This window comes from Prionailurus viverrinus, chromosome E2 (genome assembly GCF_022837055.1).
Source record: "Prionailurus viverrinus isolate Anna chromosome E2, UM_Priviv_1.0, whole genome shotgun sequence".
Classification (NCBI taxonomy): Eukaryota; Metazoa; Chordata; class Mammalia; order Carnivora; family Felidae; genus Prionailurus; species Prionailurus viverrinus.
Window position 1 is genome coordinate 4976533 of NC_062575.1, and position 18300 is coordinate 4994832.

Genomic DNA, 18300 nt, shown 5'->3' on the forward strand with positions numbered 1-18300 from the left:
GCCTTGCCAACTGACTTTGGTCTCAGGTAGAATCACCTGGAGCACTTAATTAAGTCAACACTGTTGTTTCCAACCACAACAATTGACAGAATCTGAGGAGGGGGGCAACAGCCGATTCTGGTCTGTTTGAATGGTCGGTTTGAATAGCCACACAGGATCCCTTTGGGAACCAATTTAGGAAGTAAGGAAGGCTATGGTTATTATTCAGATTTAAACCCATTTCTTCTTCTCTGATCAGAGTTTCTGGATATTGGAAAAAAGAGAGTGACAAATTTAAGAGCCAAACACACCTTGAGCTCTTTAGCCAACCTTTTCCATGTCTTCCTAATTCCCAATGACAGCGCTCCAAGGAACCACAGGCATCTTCCTAGTCCTCCCTGTCAACTGGCTTGGAGAAACTACTCTGTTCCCTGGGAATAAACTTGTCTCTGTCCTTATTGACATCTGAGCTACACTCTTAGTATTCCAACCCAATGCTACCAGCAGCCCCTGCCTCAGAGAACTAAAACAATTCAAAGAATATAGGTCTTCAATACATAGCAATGGGTCCCTATTAACTTTTTTCCTTTGTGTCTAGGCCTTTTGAACATTACACACCCATTTCTCCTTAGTTCATCTGCCCCAATTCATTCACTGGACTGAGATTTCTTTGGGAAATGTCATGCCAGGATTTCTTTTCCCCAAAAAGTGGGAAAATCTAGAATTTGACAGTAGTAACCACATTTGGAAACAAGAGGAGATAAATGATATTTCAACGTGTTTTCTATGCTCTGTCTGTGATGGCACTTCAGGTGAGGTTAGTGGAACTGATCATTTAGTCCTATTGGATGACCTGCCAACCATCTTGTGATGAAAATGTTCAAGTGATATTGGCACGATCCACAGTGCATCACGCATCAAGTTTCACATAGATCCCTCAAAGTCTTTGTCTAGAATTAATCATTACCCTATAAGTAAAGAAACGCAACCGGGCATCAAACACTAATAGTGGATTACAAAACTCAGGCCCTAGATCAATGGTCATGCTCGAGAAATATTTGGCTACTGCTGCAATGAAGGACAGAACCCGGTACCATGGTAGACTGGATTGGGGGGGTAGAGCGCAGGGGGTGGAGGAGCTCCTTTGCGGAGGAGGAGGAGGGGTCCTAGGGTGAAGGGGATTCCTGGGAAGGAGAGTCCTGACAAGGGAAGATTATATTAAGAGGGGACTAGTTCCAGTCCTTTTATCACCCCTATTGTACCTGTGAGAAAACCCGAAGGCTGAGGATGGAAGTTTGATTAGGACCCCTGAGCAATAAATAACGTTATCTGTCTGTATCCTGTTGTTCCCAACATTCATGCACTAGTGACATCGATTCCTACTGAAGACCAATTTTTCCCTGAAACTGGCCCATGTAGTCCTTTTAAAAATAGTCCATTTGATATGGATAGCCAGTATCTTTTCCTTTACTTGGGAGGAAAGGCAATACACTTGGGCAGTAATGCCTCAGGGTTCCACAGAGGGTCCATCCTATAGGTGACAATCTTAAGGCTATATTGGATGATAGTAAGTTTTCTGCAGGCTCTCCTCTGTTATAGTATGCATATAATTTTGTTCTCTGCTCCCCTTCTCAAGATTCTTTGCATGACACCAGCATACACCTGTGAAAACTCGTGGTTTTTAAAGAGACATCAAGTGTCCAAAGAAAAATTGCAGTTTGCTCAAAACCAGCATGGATATTTAAGGCACTTGCTGTCAGAACAAGGACTAGGTTTCAACGCATCCCGAAAATCAAAAATCTACAACTAAGTACCAATTCTGAGGCTTTCTGGGACTGTTTGTTTTTTGCTGAAATTCGATTCCAAAATTCTCTCTTATAGCTCAAAGTGTATGTGCTTTACCAAAAAAGGACAAACTTAACCCTATCATTTGGAAAGATGGGGATGACATAGTAATTGAGACTTGAATTAAAAGTCTAAATCTATTAAAAAAAAAAAACTTCTCAAAGTCAACACCCAAAAAAACAAGCAACCCAGTTAAGAAATGGTCAAAAGACATGAATAGACACTTTTTCAAACAAGATATCCAGATGACTAAAGGACACATGAAAAGATGCTCAACATCACACATCATCAGGGAAACACAAACCAAAACACTGATATCACTTTCCACCTGTCAGAATGGGTAAAATTAACAACACAAGAAACCACAGGTATTGGCAAGGATGAAGAGAAGGGGAACCCTGTTGTTTGTAGGTGGGAATGCAAAATGGTGCAGCTGCCATTCAGGAGAACAGTAGATGAGGTTTTAAAATTACTAAAAATGGAATTGGAGGTGCTTGGGTGCTTCAGTTGTGGAGTTTCTAACTTGATTTTGCTCAGGTCTTGATCTCATGGTCATGTGTCAAGCTCCACATGGGGCTCCACAGTGAGTATGGAGCCTCTCTCCCCCCTCCACCACTCACACTTGTTCACTCTCTATCGCTCAAATAAATACACATTAAAAGCAAAGAATAACTTAGTTTCTGTCCATGGTGGCCAAAATAAGATACTTGTATGATTTTACTCTTCCTAAACTTCCTAAGACTTCTTTTGCAGACTCGCACATCCTCTAGACAGGATGATGATCCTCACACCTCAGATATTTTGTGTTTAGGACTCATTTATGGTTTTCCTGCTATGCATGTGCAAGCTGAGGGGCCAACCTATTGTAGGAGTAGTACCACAAGTAGATTGTCTCCTGAAATAACAGCTACCCCAAGCATCCTTGTCCTAGGGAGCATCTTTGTAACCTTTATACCCAAACTCCCCCATCTCATGAGAAAAATGTAGTCTGTTGTTCTTCCTGTCATTTATATATTCATGCTTCCCAGAGTGTTATGTCAATTACATGTCAGTGATGTTGTAAGTAAAATTGTGAATAAAGTAATGTATTCTAGGGAATCCTGGGTGGCCCAAGCGGTTAAGCCTCTGAGTTTTGATCTTGGTTAAGGTGATTTCACGGTTTGAGGTTCAGCCACAATCAGGCTGTGCACTGATGACGTGAAGCCTGCTTGGGATTCAGTCTTCCCTTCCCTGTCCCCTCCCCTTGTTGTACTGGAAGTCTCTCTCTCTCAAAATAAATTAATTAAAATAAACTAAGAAAAAATGTAATCTATCTAGCAAAAAATAATAAATTACAGGCATACAAAAAACCTTTCATAATTACCATATAAGCAGCTGTACAATTATTTTGTTAATGGTTCCAGTAAAAAGGCCAGAGTTTTAGCAGTAATGTAAGTTTTTCCTGTAATAATGAAGAAACACTTGAAATTATCTTTGAATGTGTATCTTTCAATATGATACATTATAGTTTCCCAATTTATCTGCATGTGGAGTTTGAAAACTGTTGCACAAAGACAGTTTAAAGGTTAGAAGGTCCTTCAAGAAACAGGGATAAAAGGGAAATTTTTTCTGATTTGTAATGCAACTGACCACAGGTGAAGCTATAGGGAAAGCTAGGTTTTAGGGAATGCAGACATTGCAGATCAAGTGGTGAACATTGTGTCTTGTGTCCTAGGAGAAATGTTGACATCTTGATAGATGAAATGTTCAAGGAAATCCATGAGCATTTTTAAGTGTTTTCAGTCATAAGTGTAATAGTGAACTGCCTGGGACAGAAGAAAATGCAGGTGGATGTGTCAGCTGATACATATAAAAAGAAAGCTGGTGGTAGTCAATAATGAATAGACATTTCCAGGCTGAGGAACTGAAATGGATAGATGTGCTGAAGTTCACTTGGTCTATATTGAGCTTTGATGTCAATTGACTCTTTTGAAAAGAAACAGGTTACAAGGATAGTCTTTGCCAGTCTCAATTTTCTTAAAAATGTTAGTTTATTGATTTTGAGAGAGACAATGGGAGACAGAGAGAGAGAGACAGAGAGAGAGAGAGAGAGAGAGAGAGAGAGCAAGTGAGAACCAGGGAGGGGCAGAGAGAGAGGGACAAAGAGAATCCCAAACAGACTCTGCGCTGTCAGAGCAGAGCCTGATGTGGGGCTTGATCTCACATACCCTGATCTCACAAACAAAACCAAGACATACTCAACCAACTGAACCACCCAGTCTCATGTCAACTTCTTAGTTCAGCCTGAACAACTGGAAAGGGACAGGAATTCTGACACCCCCAAAAGGGGATAAGACATTCTTGCTCCATGGGAGTTTCAGGAGCCAAGCCATTCATCACTCTGCTTTCCATTTCTGAACATCTAGAAGTTTCAAGCTTTAAAAAGTAAATATACATAGACTTTGTGAAATGGAAAGAGGACCCAGCAGTGCCTTCAACTGTCTCTCTTTAGACCTTCATCTGTACTTTCTAACTGATTCCATTCTTTTTTCCAGGTCAGCATTTGGCTCAGGAAGAAGCCCCAGCAGGCAAAGCATCCCAGGATGGGTAAGGAAACTACCCCCTCCAGCAATAGGGACTGCCCTGAGCCAGCAGGACCCTACCTGCCTGACAGCAATGAAATGATTGGCCTGGCCTTCACCACCTGCATGTGCCACCACCCTTGGTCCTACATTTTCTTTATATAAACCTGGAAGGATTTTCGGCAGGTTGGAGACAGTGTTTGAGATGTTAGTCACCTCTCTTCTCAGTGTTGGCCTCCGTGAAGAAAATCTCCTTCTTGTTTTATCACCACTCATCCCACTGCTGTTCTTTCCGGCTCTGGGGGACCCACACAGACCAGGTTTGGCCACTTGCCACTGACAAAATCCAAAAGCAGAGAGATAAGAGGTGGTGAAACAAGACAGGAAGTTATTTCAGGGAGGCTGACACTGCAAAGAAGGCTGAATAATGTCTCAAGGACTGTCTTCAAAGTGCTGGATACACTTCCAGGTGTATGGAAGGGAAAAGGGAAGAGGTGGGTGGAGGGGCAAAAGGAGTCAGGACCTGCAGGTAGACAGTGAAGTCTGTCACTGTCTAGGAGTCAGTCTAGGGTGGGGTCTCTCTGGCTCAGGGTAGTCCTTGAGGCTTGAGGGGTAGTTCCAGTTGCCCTGAGGGATACTTTGTCTTCAGGGTCTTCCTCCTGAGCCAGGAGACAAGCTGGAAGGAACCCAGTGAGGAAATTTGAGGTCAAAATTGAGGCAGCAAAAGTCCTCTGTCTTGCCCTTGGATTTGGTCAGCCATGAGTGGCAGAACTGGGTCTGTCTGGGGCCACTGGAACCAGATGCTCCTGTACCCTTGGGTCCTACTCACAAAGTCATTACCACAATCTGTCCAGTAAACATATCCCTCATCTCCCATTGTTAATATGTGTGTGTGTATGCGTGTGTCTTGAGAACACTTCCGATAGCCTCTCTTAGCAAATCTCAAGGGTACAATACACTAGTATTAATCATACTCACCGAGGTGTAAACAGTCACTCCACACATCCTGCATTAGTAGTGCTTCTTGCCATTTGACCAACATCTAAACATTTCCCCCATCCTCAGCCCCTGGCAACAAACATGCTAATCTTTAATAATTTTGCCATTTTTAAGATTTGCGTGTATGTGATTTCATACAGTATATATTTTTCTCTATGTGGTTTATTTAACTTAACAAAACATCCTCTAGCAACCTCTAAGTTGCTGGCAATGGAAAAATGTCCTTCTTTTCTGAGGCTGATACATATGCCAAGACTAAATTAGGTGTAGGACATCATCTACTAGGAAGGAGTTAATAGCAGAGATGAACATTTAATTTTTATTTATTGTAAAGTTTATTGATTTATTTTGAGAGAGAGAGACAGAGAACGAGCAGGGTTGGAGCAGATAGGGAGACAAGGGATCTGAAGTGGGCCCTGTGCTGACAGCAGAGAGCCCGATGTGGAGCTGAAACTAACCAGCTGCTACTTCATGACCTAAGCCAAGGAGGGACACTTAACTGACTGAGCCATTCAGGTGCCCCCAGCGAAGAACCATTTATAAAGAGTTATCTGCCTGGCAGTGCAAACATGTTTGATAAACATTTGCTCTTTCCTTTTTCATTGAATGTAGATGTAGTTCCTGCTTCTTGAGATGTAAAGCCCTACCCCCTTCTCCTTCATACCAAATGGCATATAAGCATCGATTGCCTGTCTTTGAGCCTCATGTCTTTAAAGTTCCCATAATTAAGAAATTATTTTTTGGGGCGCCTGGGTGGCGCAGTCGGTTGGGCGTCCGACTTCAGCCAGGTCACGATCTCGCGGTCCGGGAGTTCGAGTCCCGCGTCAGGCTCTGGGCTGATGGCTCAGAGCCTGGAGCCTGTTTCCGATTCTGTGTCTCCCTCTCTCTCTGCCCCTCCCCCGTTCATGCTCTGTCTCTCTCTGTCCCAAAAATAAATAAACGTTGAAAAAAAAATTAAAAAAAAAAAAGAAATTTTTTTTTTCCTCTTTTGAACCTGCCTGATGTCAGTATAATTGTTAGACTGGCCAAAGAATAGAGAACAGATGAAGGAAAATGTTTTCTTCTCATACACATTCATTCTGTTGTTGAAAACTGACCTCTGTTCTTCGAGCTAAAATATAATGTGAAGACAGAGTTTGGGAAAAAGATGTGAGTCAGGAGTTGAGCTCAAGCTGGATGTGTATAAGCTCTTTCTCTGAGAAGACATTACTTTTGTATAATTTCTGTTTTCATCACAGGAGGCTGTTCCCATAGGGTGTTTTGCCCAAAGTGAAAGATAAGGTGGAATGAAGAGATTATATGTGGGACTATGGTCAGTGGGTACAAACAGGTAAACAGTGAAGGTCAGGTCTTGGTGTCTAGCTGGTGACATTAACTCCCTTTTTCATCTTGGGTACCATTATGAATGCAGCCTATGGCCACTTGGTAACTGTCATTTTTATTGCAAGGACTGCTGACCTTCAGGGATGTGGCCATAGAATTCTCTCAGGAGGAATGGGGATGCCTGAACCAGAGTCAGCAAGAACTGTACAGGGATGTGATGTTAGAGACCTATGGACACCTCCTCTTCTTGGGTGAGGATAACTCCTTCCAGACTTCCCAAACCACACTCAGGGTTTTTTTCCTTCCTTTGAAGACTGTCTCTTGGAAGCTTCCTCTTTGCATGACTGAGATTCAGATCCCTGCAGTAAGGGAAAGTAGGGGTTTGTAGATGTAGAGAAAAATCTTCATGATGTTTACTTTTCAGCTGTAGATTCCCATTCTTTAATGCAAGATCATAATTTCTGTAGTTTACTGGTAATTGTAAACATTGACTGGCACAAAATGGTATTGCCCACTTAATCTCCATTTGCTACTCATTACTGTAGTGGTAGTACTTGGAAGTGGAGGTCAAGATCTGAACACTGCAAATCCCTCCTGCATGTTATAAAGGGGTTGTTGGGCAACAGCTTTTGGGAAATCATTTTCTAGAATTCTACAATGTCCTCTCTTCTCTACTGAGTTCAATACTGGGTTGAAAGGTAGAATTTTCAGCAATACTTAGATTCTTTTTTTCTGATAATCAGGTCTATTGTTTCAAAAACAGACCTGGTCATTTTTTTTTGGAACGACAGAGGGAGCTCTGGGATGTGAAGAGAAAGGAGACAGTAGCCTCACACCCAGGTAGGTGGGAATGAATGAAGCAAATGACAGAGGTGAGGCCCAAATAGGAAGTAGGAAGATAGACCTTAAAATGTGGTTCAAGTAGGCTCCTTGAATGGAAATTAGTTTGAGAAGCCTAGTTTTATGTCTCTCCCTCTCACAGTGGGACATCTGTTTTCTAACAAATCATGTTCTTACACTCTCTAAGGATTCTCCTTCAGCCCACTGGTGGTCCATCACATCCACAGTGAGGGCCACAATACCCTGAAAACTTCTCCATTGCTTTGAGGGCCCTGGGGAATTTTCTGTACTTCTGAAGAACTCTATGCTAAGATATTTCCAATTTCTCTGCCTCCTGTGAGAAGTGTCTCAGGGTAGTGGTGGGCATACTGGGGGAAGCGGGGGCTGGGGTCCAAATCCCAGGAACACTGGATACAAGTATCACATGATTTCTGTTTTATGTTTTCCAATGTTACTGAGGCTTTAATCTTAATTGTACCAAATTGAGATTCAGTAATTTCATCAGATAACAAAGCACCTTCCTAAAATGAGAAAATCTTATTCTTTATTTCACATCAGAAGTTCATTTTTCTTTGTATGAACTAAAATAAGAAATTTCCAATCTGTGTGTCCCATTTCTCAATGGTGAAATAATTTGTTTATCCTTACATTCATAACTAAATTAATGCCATAGGTAAACTAGAATATTTAGAACTTAGAACTTGCAGCCTATTATTAAGTCTCAATGGTTACCTTCTTTCTTAATAATTTCATCATTTTCATATTTTGTGTTCTATGAAGTTCCTGGAACTTTGTTATAAATGTTTTCACTTTCTAAGTACTTATATAAGAGATTCATTTCTGATTTATTAGATCAAAGTTGTAACTTGGGCATGTGCTTTATGAGCTATGAGGTAGATAATTAGTAAAATTTTTACATTTAGAAAAAAATCTTAATCATAAATGTAATTTTACTTCACAATAAATTAATAACTAATTTTTTTTTCTATTTTCCTCAGAATGTATCTGGATTTAAGCATAAATATTTTTTTGTAAAGTGACTGTCAGCCTAGTTTTCAACTTGATGGTGTTTATTTAGAAATGAAAGGGTTCTGGGGCGCCTGGTTGGCTCAGTCTGTTGAGCGTCTGACTTCAGCTCAGGTCATGATCTCACAGTTTGTGGGTTCGAGGCCCACATCAGGCTCTGAGCTGACCGCTTGGTCAGAGCCTGGAGCCTGCTTCAGATTCTGTGTCTTCTTCTCTCTCTGCCCCTCCCCTGCTCATGCTTTGTCTCACTCTCTTTCTCAAAAATAAATAAATGTAAAAAAAAAAAAAGAAACGAAAGGGTTTTGCTTGGGGCACTTGGGTGGCTCAGTCGGTTAAGCCTCCCACCCTTGATTTCATCTCACATCATGATCTCAGTGTTCCTGAGGTTGAACCCCTGTCAGGCTCTGTACTGAAAGCATGGAGCCTGATTAGGATTTTCTCTCCCTCTCTCTGCCACTCCCCTGCCCTCATGTGTGTGCATATTCTCTCTCTCTAAATAAAGAAATAAACATTTTTTAAAAATTAAAAAGTCTTTTGTTTGCTAGATTCTACAGAATGGATTTTACCCTTGGTAAAATGCGCTTTTGATTCAGTTTCCTTGTTTTTATTTTAAGTTTATTTATTTTGAGAGAGAGAGACAGAGACAGAGAATGAGAGGGGGAGGGGTAGAGAGAGGAAGAGAGAGAATCCTATGCACGCTCTGTGGTTTGCAATGAGTTGAGCACAAGGCTCAATCTCACGACCCTGAGATCATGACCTTAGCTGAAGTCAAGAGTCGGACGCTTAACCAACTGAGCCACCCAGGCGCCCCACTTTGCTGTGTTTTATCATGGACTTTGCGTGAGTACTCCCCACAGGTAGTAGTTTGTAGTCTTCTATATTTGTAGCGTTTTCCTTTGCCTTTCATAACCTGTAAATGCTGGTATGACAGAGTCTTTTCATAATCTCCCTTTTCACTCCCTGGAAATGCTTGAGGAGATTTCAAGTACTTTGTCATTAAATGTTTCTATGAATTATCTAGTGAAGTCACTGGCACAGGACTTTTCCTTTTTGGGAGTTTGTTTATTACATTTTTAATCTACTTGGTAGTTGTAAATCAGTTGAACTTTTCTTGAGTGAGAGAGCAAGTGAGTCGGGTAGAAAGGCAGAGGGAGAGAGAGAGAGAATCTTAATCAGGTTTCATGCTCAGAACAGAGCCCTGCATGGCACTCCATCACATGTCTCTAAGATCATGACTTGAGCCAAAATTGAGAGTTGGACCCTTAACTGACTAAGCCACCTGGGCTCCTCTGACATTTTTTTCCCTCCATGATGGAGTTACATAGGTTATACCTTTATTTGAAATAGATACTTTTTTTTGATACCTATTTATTGGCATATAATTATCCTTTGTCTTTCTTATAAGCATTTTTATTTCTATGCTATCACTTGTACTGTATCTTGTTTTACTTCTTCCCTTCTGATTTTAAGTGATCTTCCCTTCTGATTTTAAGTGATCTTCACTTTTTAATTCTTACTTGAGTTATATGTCCACAAGTTTTGTTGCTTATTTCTCTTTTTAAAAAAATTTTTAATGTTTATTCATTTTTGAAAGACAGAGTACAAGCAAGGGAGGGGCAGAGAGAGAGAGGGAGACACAGAATCTGAAGATCTGAAGCAGGCTCCAGGCTCTGAGGTGTCAGCACAGCTCATAAACCCACGAGCAGTGAAATCATGACCTGAGCCAAAGTCAGATGCTTAACCCACTGAGCCACCCAAGGTGCCCCTGTTGATTATTTCTGAATGTCAACTCCTCCTATTGTTTTTTCCTATTTTTGCTATATCTTATTGTCTCAATTTCTGTTTTCTGTTTAAATTTCCTTTCTTCTACTAAATTTGGGCTCATATGGTACTTTTCCTGATTATTTGAGGTGTAGGAAAGTGATTTGTGCTACAGCATGAAATACTACAGAATGATCTATTAGGCTATGTCTTCAGCACATTGTGTGTGAGTTTCTGTGTCACAGAAGAATGAAGTCCTGAAGATTCCTTCTCAACCATCTTTCTGACATTTTCTGACTTATTTTAAGGTTGTATATTAGAGGTTCTGAGTACATTCATCTGAGAGTAGTAAAAGTGGAATGATTTTACTTTTCTGATATTTCATATCTTTCAGCTGTATCTTCACATGGCACCTCAAGCTTCCTGACAAAGCGATGCATAGAAGCTCCTTTAGAAAAAGTGTCACTGGGTACATATAAACATTGTACCCTTGAGAATTTACACTTAATGTTAAACTGGGACAGCGATGGAAAGAGTGAAGTGCATCAAAGATATAAGGAAGGACACAGCCAAATCGAGTCGACTGCCCAGAATAAGAACTTCACTGCTGAAACTGGCAAAGGATATAAAACATTTTGGAAAACCTCCCCTTTTATGTCCTCTACTTGTGCAAAGCAGTGTGTATCTGTAAACACAATCTCAAATCAAATATTCAAATATACATATTTGGGCAAATAAACTTTGGAGCATTTGGAGAATTACCTCATCCATACTAAAAATAATTACTTGAACCAACTTGAAAATAGAATTGTATTGACCTTTCAGTCAAGTGTTTCTAAAAATCAGAGATTTAAAAATGAAGAAAAAAGGTCTAAGTGGTATCAATTTGGGAGGTGCTTCACTGAGGAGGTGGCCCTACAAAATAACCCTAGCATTTTCAATGGGGATAGAATTGCTCAATGCAGTGAATCTGAGAAAAAAATTTAACCAGGGTTCACATGTTAAGAAACGTCTGAGGATCCATTTGCAGGACAACCATTTTGAATGTAATAAAGGTCAGGAAGACTTTTATCAAAGATCCAAACTTATTATACATAAGAGTATGCATATTGGAGAAAATCCTCATAAATATAAGGAATGTGGGAAAGCTCTGAAACAGTCCTCCAATACTGCTGATCATCAGAGGACTGGTGTGGGAAAAAACACATATAGATGTAATAAATCTGGAAACACGTTTTTGTCAAACATCAAGACTAAATACATGTAAGACAATTGGTACAGGTGAGAAAGGGTACATTTGTAAGGAATTTGGCAAAACCTTTGACAGGCACTCAACACTATCTCAACACTGCAAATGGATACTACAGAGAAAATTTACAAATGTGAAGAATGTGGTAAAACCTTTAAGGATGGGTCATCACTCAGTGGACATAGGTGAATCCATACCAAGGAGAGACATTACAAATGTCAAGAATGTGGCAAATCCTTTAGCAGGTACTTAGGCCTTAATGAACAACACAGCATCCATACTAGAAAGAAACCTTATAAATGTAATGCATGTGGCAAGGCCTTTAGCCAGCACTCACACCTTATTCAACATTACAGAATTTGCACTGAGAGAAATATTACAAATGTCGAGAATGTGGAAAAGCCTTTAGCCAGCACTCAGACCTTACTCGACATCACAGAATTCAAACAGGAGAGAAACCTTACCAATGTAAGGAATGTGGGAAGGCCTTTAACCAATGCTCATACATTACTACACATCAGAGAATCCATACTGACAGAAACATTTTAGAGAATGTGGCAAGGCCTTTAGCCAGCACTCATGCTTTACTGAACATCACAGAATTCATAATGGAGAGAAACCTTATCAATGTAAAGAATGTGGCAAAGCCTTTAGGTAGAACTCAAGCCTTACTGAACATCACAGGATCCATACTGGAGAGAGACATTACCAATGTAAGGAAAGTGGCAAGGCCTTTAACCAGCACTCACACCTTATTCAACATCACATAATTCATACTTGAGAGAACCTTATCAATATAATGAGTGTGGGAAAGGCTTTAATCACTGTTCATCCTTTATTTAATATCACAGAATTCATACTGGAGTATATGTGAGAGAACTTTTAAGGACTGCTCAACCCTACTCCACATCATTACTGAAGAGTAATGATACACGTGTAAAGAATGTGGCTAGACCTTAAGCAATGCTAATCCTTGATTCCTTGTCAGAGAATGTTTACTGGAGATGATTTTATAAACATAAAGAATTTGGCAAGCCCTGTAATCAGTATTCAAGCCTCATTCACCATCAAATTTATACTTAAGAGAAACCTTATAAGTGCAAAGAATGTGGTAAAACTTTTCAGAAGGCACAATCCTTACTCAGCATCTCATTGTTCACACTTAGGAGAAACATTACAAATGTAATGGATATGGCAAAACTTTAGCTGGAACTCATAACTTATTCAACATCATAGTTCTCATAAAGGAGGAAAACTCTAAAATGTAAAAAGAATGAACAACCTTTAAACTGGAATTTAATCCTTATTCAATACCCAAAAATGCATGAATCAAACAAACCTAATGAATGAGCAAAGACCTTCTTTATCAATGCACACTTTGACAACGTCATAGAGTACAGAATGGAAAATAACTTGAAAGAAGCATTTAGAAATATATTTAATTGAACACGAAATGTCAATAAACGTCACAGAATTCACAGCAGAAAAGCCTATTCAGACATTACATTACATCAAAGTACTTATTATAAGGAATAATACAAAGTTAAACGTTTAGATAATGTATATACTATTATGCTTCAAAAGATAGAAGGGCTGGGTTTTTGCATAGGTATAATCAATTTCATTATGTGCTTTGTTTTACATTAAACCTATTTAAGATTATGACTAGCAAATATTAATGCATTTCTACTCTCAAATCACTTCAGAATGTTTTTATTCCCAGTGGGTGTGTGAAAGCATGTGGCTGATTGTTGCTGCATCAAAGATATAAGTGCCATTCTCCCTTAGGTGGGACTCATGCATATCTAGTTTTCCATGGAAGATGAAAGACAATATGTGAAGAAAATCTAAATGGAGATGCTTTTTGTGCATTAACATCTAACCCTGATGTAAATGACCATGAAATAGGTGTTCAAAACATCATTCTTCTCCATTTATTAAAACTAAAAACATTTGTGAATATTACAAATAAAATGTTTTACTGGCCGGTCTTTAAGGGAAAGAGGTGTCAATCCACACAAAAAAGTGATGCATCTTCATCCTAGCAATAGTTACAAGTAGTCAATATCAATCGAAGTGGTTGAAAGGAAGAAATCTTCACAGACATCAGAAAGAGAATAGCTAAATCTTCCTAAAATGACATAGGATTTTTGAAGAATTACTTCAGGTCTGAAAGAGTTTTAGTAGGCAAAATTAAGATGTTCATAACTTATAATAGACTGTCATGTCTTCCTGAATCCTCCTGGTACCCAGAAAATGAAAACTCGTAATAGATATACAAAAGATAAAGAGAAAAGAATCAAAGTTTACCATTCTAGAAAATCATCAAATCACAAAGATTAAAAGAGCAAACAGAAAAGGACAAGTAAATCTAAAACAGCTGGAAAACAATGTAGAGAATGACAACAGTTATACCATACTTGTATCAATACTTACTTTAAATATAAAGGGACTAAATCCCCCAAATCAGAAGATATAGATAGGCTGAATGGAAAGAAATATGAGATCCAATTATATGCTGACATCAAGAGACTCACTTTCACTTTCAGAACACACTCAGCCTGAAAGTGCAGGTCTGGAAAATGATATTCCATGCAAACGGAAACCAAAAGAAAGCGGGGTAGCTATGCTTACTTCAGACAAAATAGACTTGAAGCCAAGGGCTGTAATAAGGCACAGTGAAGATCAATATAAAATGAAGGGGTCAGTTTGTGCAGTTTTCAGTTAATATGGTGTTTGGCAGAATAGCAAGAAAGTTTCCCCCCATTTTGATTTTGAAGAACAGGAATGGTGTGGTTCTATAATTCATGTAGTACTTACCACATGGAAAACAAACACCTTGTTCCATAAATGTTGGTGGTGTTTGTCCAGGTACCTGAATTGTAGCTTGTGTAATGTTTCCAAACATCTGTGTCTAATGACTCCTCTAAATTGTTATTTGATATTCAAAAACGTATTTCTATGTTTATAGGGTTGGGGGAAAAAAAGAACACTAAATGACAACTTGAGGAGGTCCTATTGCTTCCAGATTTTGAAGTGTGTGGGAAAATACAGTTTCAAAGAAAATCTTGGGTGATTTACTGGAAAAGCAGTCAATAATTAATCAAAACCAACTTGTAGAGGCTAATGTTTTCCACAGTATTCAGTTTTCTAACATCTTGCTATTATACACATCATATTTTTTCACAACATGTTACTTACTTTATATTTTTATCTGCTCTTTTCAGCCCTCGATAAGTTATTTGTCCTTTCAGACAAGTTACAATAATATCTCTCAGTAATATTTCTGATATTTCTGTGTAGTTTTTCTTTGTATACAATTACAAATGATAGGCTTTTTATGGGTCGCCTTTGCAATACTTGTGATAGTGGGTTTGTTGCAAGTTGAGTTCTTTCTCAAATTTGCATCTTCCCATAAGATAACCTTATATTCTACTTGGTTCACACTTTTTAGACTACATTACATGTGACTAAAGGTTTTGTACATTATATGTGTATTTACTACATAGAAAACATTCACTCCTTTAATGTTGGAGTAAGGTAGCTATTACATGTATGTAAGATTTGTTTGTGTTCCACTAAAGCTGTGTTGTATATCTGTGTTGTATTTGTATTGATAAGACATTTAGTTCTGCTTATTGCTTTTTCCTTTTGTTATACAATCTTATTGTGCATTGATTTTATCAACATTTGGATGCATGTGCATCAGTTACCTAAAAAAAAAATTCTTTGATAGATATATAGTAATCTTTTATCGATTTTGAAATAAATATAACCTGCTTTTACTAAAAAAAGAAAAGAAAAAGAAAAAGAAAGGAGTCAATTCAACCTAAGGATATAACTTGTATAATTATGCACCCCACAGCACCTAAATATATATAGGAAATATTAAGAGACAAGAACAGAAAAAGAAAGAGCAATACAATAGCTAGGGACTTCAATACCACATCTTCAATAATGGATACGTTATCCAGACAGAATATCAATAAGGAAACATCAGACTTCAATTCCATTAGGCAGACAGACTTACAACATTGCATCCAACAGCAAAAAACACATTCTTCTCATGTGCATGTGGAACATTCTGCAGTATAGATTATATGTTGGTCCACAAATAAATCTAATAAGTTTAAGATTGAAATACTATCAAAGCATCTTTTCCAACTGCCATGGCAGGAAACTAGAAGTCAGTTATAAGTACAAAACTAGAAAACTAAGCAATATGCCACATTATTCATAATAATCAAGACATGGAAATAACTTGTGTCCGTTGTCAGAGATTATATGGTGCATATATACAGTATATGGTGGCTAAAATGAACAATATTGTTTTGCCTATTTGAAAGAATCTAAACAGAGTAGCTCTTCAAAATTCTTATCACATAAAAACTTGATAAATGTGAGGTGGTGGATGTTAAGTAAACTTACTGTGGTAAATGTTTTTGCAACGTATACATTTCTCAAATCATTAAGATGTACACCTTAAGCTACGATAATGTTGTATGACAAGAATATTTCAATAAAGCTGGAAAAACCTTAAAGAAGCAGATTGGTGGTTGCTTAGGCATGAGAGTAAAGGATGAAGGTGGGGATAGCTAAAGAATATTGAGGTTTCTTTTCCAGGTGATGAAATGTTCTAAAATTGACAATGGTTTGCTTGTATGTAAATCTGAATTGGTTAAAAATCTATCAATTGTACAAAGTAAATGGATGAATTATGCAGCTTGTAAATCATATCCAGATAAGTCTGTTTAAAAAGAACGCCTGGGTGGCTCAGTTGGTTAAGTATCTGACTTCAATCTGATCTCACGGTTTGTGAATTCAAGCCCCATGTCTGGCTCTGTGCTGACAGCTCAAAAATAAATAAACACACACACACACGCAAACAAACAAACATACAAACAAATAAATATTTTTGAAATTTTAAAAGAATACCTAGTATTTAGGACAAATGTCAAAGACTGTATAAATTCAAGTATTAATCAAACACACACATATACACACACATGTAAGATTCCAAATTGATACTAGGATTTAACTTTCTGTTTTGCTTTGTGTGATAATATAAAAAACAACTTTGAAAAGAAGCACATGGTAAGGAAGTTCTGTCAAATTAGACATAATACGTATAATTATTAGCATGAAGCAAGTTCAACATTTTCATGTTGGATAAAGAACATGATAGGGGGGCGCCTGGGTAGCTCAGTTGATAGACCGACTTCAGGTCAGGTCATGATCTCACGGTTTGTGAGTTCGAGCCCCACGTTGGGCTCTGTGCTGACAGCTCAGAGCCTGGAGCCTGCTTCTGATTCTGTGTCTGCCTCTCTCTCTGCCCCTCCCCCACTCATGCTCTGTCTCTCTCTGTCTCAAAAATAAATAAACATAAAAAAAAAGGACATGATAGGTACTGAGGCACCTGGAGGCTCATCCGATGAGTGATGGACTCAATTTTGACTTATGTCATGATCTCATGGTATATGAGATTGAGCCCCACGCCAGGCTCTGTACTGACAGTGTGGAGCCTTCTTGGGGTTCTTTCTGTCCCTCCCTGCCCCTCTCTCACCTCTCTCAAAATAAATAAATATATTTTTAAAAGGGGGGGTGTGTGTGCCTGGGTGGCTCTGTTGGTGGAGAATCTGACTTTGGCTCAGGTCATGATCTCACAGCTTGTGAGTTCAAGCCCTAAGCCCAGCTCTGTGCTGACAGCTCAGCCTGGAGCCTGCTTCGGATTCTGTGTCTCCCTCTCTCTCTGCCCCTCTCCCACTCATGCTCAGTCTCTCAAAAATAAAACATCAAAATAAAAATTTAAAAAACAAAAACAAAAACGGGGATCCTGGGTGGCTCAGTCAGTTAAGGGACACTTATTTTGACTTCAGGTTATGATCTCATGGTTCATGAGGTGGGGCTCTGCATTGATAGTACAGAGCCTGTTTGGAATTCTTCCTCTCCCTCCCTCTCTCCCTCCCTCCCTCCCTCCCTCTCTCTCTGTCTCTGTCTCTCTCTCTCTCTGTTTCTCCCTTCGGGGTAGAGAGAATGAGGTCAAAATGTGAGGCAGACAAGAAAGGTGGTGCTGGAGGTAATGAAAATTTGCAGGGGTCCATTTCTAGGTCACAAATCATTCTACACACTAATTCTCTGATTTGCATTTGATTCACAATTGTCAACAGTTTCTAATTTCAGCCCATGAGACAATAACCTTACTTGTATAAGACACCCAGTAATCTTTTCAATTGAATAGACAGTAAAGGATCACAGGTAAAATTTTGAGTAAACAGTGAGTCTCAACATTTTTTTTCTTCTTCAGAGATACCCCTCACAAGGTGTGACCATGGAGGAGATCGTATGGAAACCATAAGAAGAAAATGGATTCTGCTAACAACCTGAATGGTCCTGGAAGTGACTGCTTTTGTAGAGGTTCCCAAGAAGATCCAATGCCTCATGAAACCTTAATTTTAACATAGTACTCTCAACAGAAAGCCCAGCCAAGTTCATTAAAATTCAGACTTATTAACAACAGAATTATGTTTTATCATTCCTAAATACATGCAATTGGTTATGGTAGTGATAGAAAACAACTACACATAGGCATATAATTAATTGTAAAATGAAAATGTAAAAAATATTTAAATCAAGTAAAAATCTCCATTAGTTACCCACAATCAAAAATAGATCAATCTTCAAACATAACAGTTTGTCAGGTTGAGATGGATCCTCCCT

At 38.8% G+C, this 18300-nt stretch overlaps 1 protein-coding gene across 1 annotated transcript; it reads left to right on the forward strand.

Annotated features, from left to right (window-relative positions):
* Positions 1-4364: 4364 nt before the first annotated feature.
* On the forward strand, positions 4365-11109 carry LOC125152976 (zinc finger protein 519-like). Its single transcript, XM_047835741.1, has 3 exons — positions 4365-4410; positions 6833-6958; positions 10729-11109. Exons 1-3 carry the CDS (start codon positions 4407-4409, stop codon positions 11070-11072), a joined length of 474 nt encoding a protein of 157 aa, XP_047691697.1. The 5' UTR covers positions 4365-4406; the 3' UTR covers positions 11073-11109.
* Positions 11110-18300: the final 7191 nt, after the last annotated feature.

Coding starts and splice junctions, on each gene's coding strand:
- LOC125152976 (XM_047835741.1), top strand. Junction 6,959..10,728: donor TGGACACCTCCTCTTCTTGG/GTGAGGATAACT, acceptor CATATCTTTCAG/CTGTATCTTCACATGGCACC.